Here is a 1,284-nt window from a genome sequence, read left to right as displayed (position 1 = left end):
GTGGGTGTGGGGTGCGGGATCTGGGAGGGAGTTTGGGTGCAGAAGGGGGCTCAGGGCTGGGATGGGGTTTGGGGTGTGAGAGGAGATGCGTGGTGTGGGCGCCAGGAGGGGGATTAGGGCTGAAGCAAGGGGTTGGGGTGCGGGAGAGGGCTCGAGGGTGCTTACCTCAAGTGGCTCCCAGCCAATGGGAGCTGCAGAGCTGGTGCTCAGGGTGGGGACTGTGCACAGAGCCTCCCTGGCCCCTCCTGCGCCTAGGGGGCTGCAGGGACATGCCAACTGCTTCTGGGAGCCACATGGAGCCAGGGCTGGCAGGGAGCCTGCCTTAACCCTGCTGCGCTGCTGACCAGACTTTTAACAGCCCGGTCAACAGTGTTGACCCGAACCGCCAGAGTCTTTTTATGGCCGGGCATTCCAGTCGAAAACCGGATGCCTGGCAACCCTAGGAAGGATAGCATGTGTCAGGTACATTCTGGGGACAGGATGTAGGCCAGACAGGGAAGGAAGGGGATGTGGTTGATCTGTTCTGTGCTGCACCTGATTCTTCACACACACACAAGGTTCTCAAGGCCTAGAGTAGTGCACCAGTGAATCAGGGAGCCATAATTGGCTCCCTGCAGCTTCTGTCTGTTTTGTCCAAGTTAAGCTCAGATGTAGGTGAGAATCAGTGCATGTAAGTCAAACTGTTTTTCTGTCTTAGAATAAGACTAAGAATCAGTACAAGATTTTTCTTTCTCTTTTAAAATAATTTACTTTATACGTGTATAAAGTTTTAGGATATAAAGACACATTAAATTCAAGGATTTTTTAATAAAACCTAAACTTTTAAAGAAGGAATCTTTCTGCTAGCTCTTAATAATGTGCTTTTAATTCTCTATTTGTATTTGTTTTCAGAAAGACTATTTCAGTGAGCTAGGCTTGAATACAGGACAGCTGGGTATTGATGACTCTACACAAGTGCCTCCAGGTTAGTGTGTGCTGTGCTTTAATAATTTAATTAGAAAAGTAATGATTAAAGTATATGTTTTCATGGAATACTGTGTAATTGTAAAGAAACTCATATAATTTTTCCATAATATTCATAAGTATTTGTCCCACAGCTATAACTCGAATGGTTCTCATGTAAATAAAGTGGAACATATTTGAACTGGTAGTGGATAACATTGCAAATGTGAAGGGCTTGATTTGAAAGATGTGGAGTGCCTGCAATACCTGTTGATTTCAGATGGAGCGGCAGGTGTTTAAACCCTTTTCAGGATCAGGCCTGTCTCTCAAAAAAAAAAAAAA

At 45.7% G+C, this 1,284-nt stretch overlaps 1 protein-coding gene across 1 annotated transcript in view; it reads left to right on the top strand.

Annotated features, from left to right (window-relative positions):
* Positions 1-1,284, top strand: part of TBC1D19 (TBC1 domain family member 19) — a 96,161-nt gene that overhangs the window by 38,848 nt on the left and 56,029 nt on the right. Inside the window, exon 5 of the mRNA XM_026648126.1 lies at positions 892-964. Within this exon, the coding sequence (XP_026503911.1) occupies positions 892-964 (73 nt within the window). The remainder of the gene's footprint in view (positions 1-891; positions 965-1,284) is intronic.

This window comes from Terrapene carolina, unplaced genomic scaffold (assembly GCF_002925995.2).
Source record: "Terrapene carolina triunguis isolate 2854851 unplaced genomic scaffold, T_m_triunguis-2.0 Scaffold66, whole genome shotgun sequence".
Classification (NCBI taxonomy): Eukaryota; Metazoa; Chordata; order Testudines; family Emydidae; genus Terrapene; species Terrapene triunguis.
Note: the sequence above shows the minus strand (reverse complement) of the source record. Positions and strands in the feature narration are given on the sequence as shown.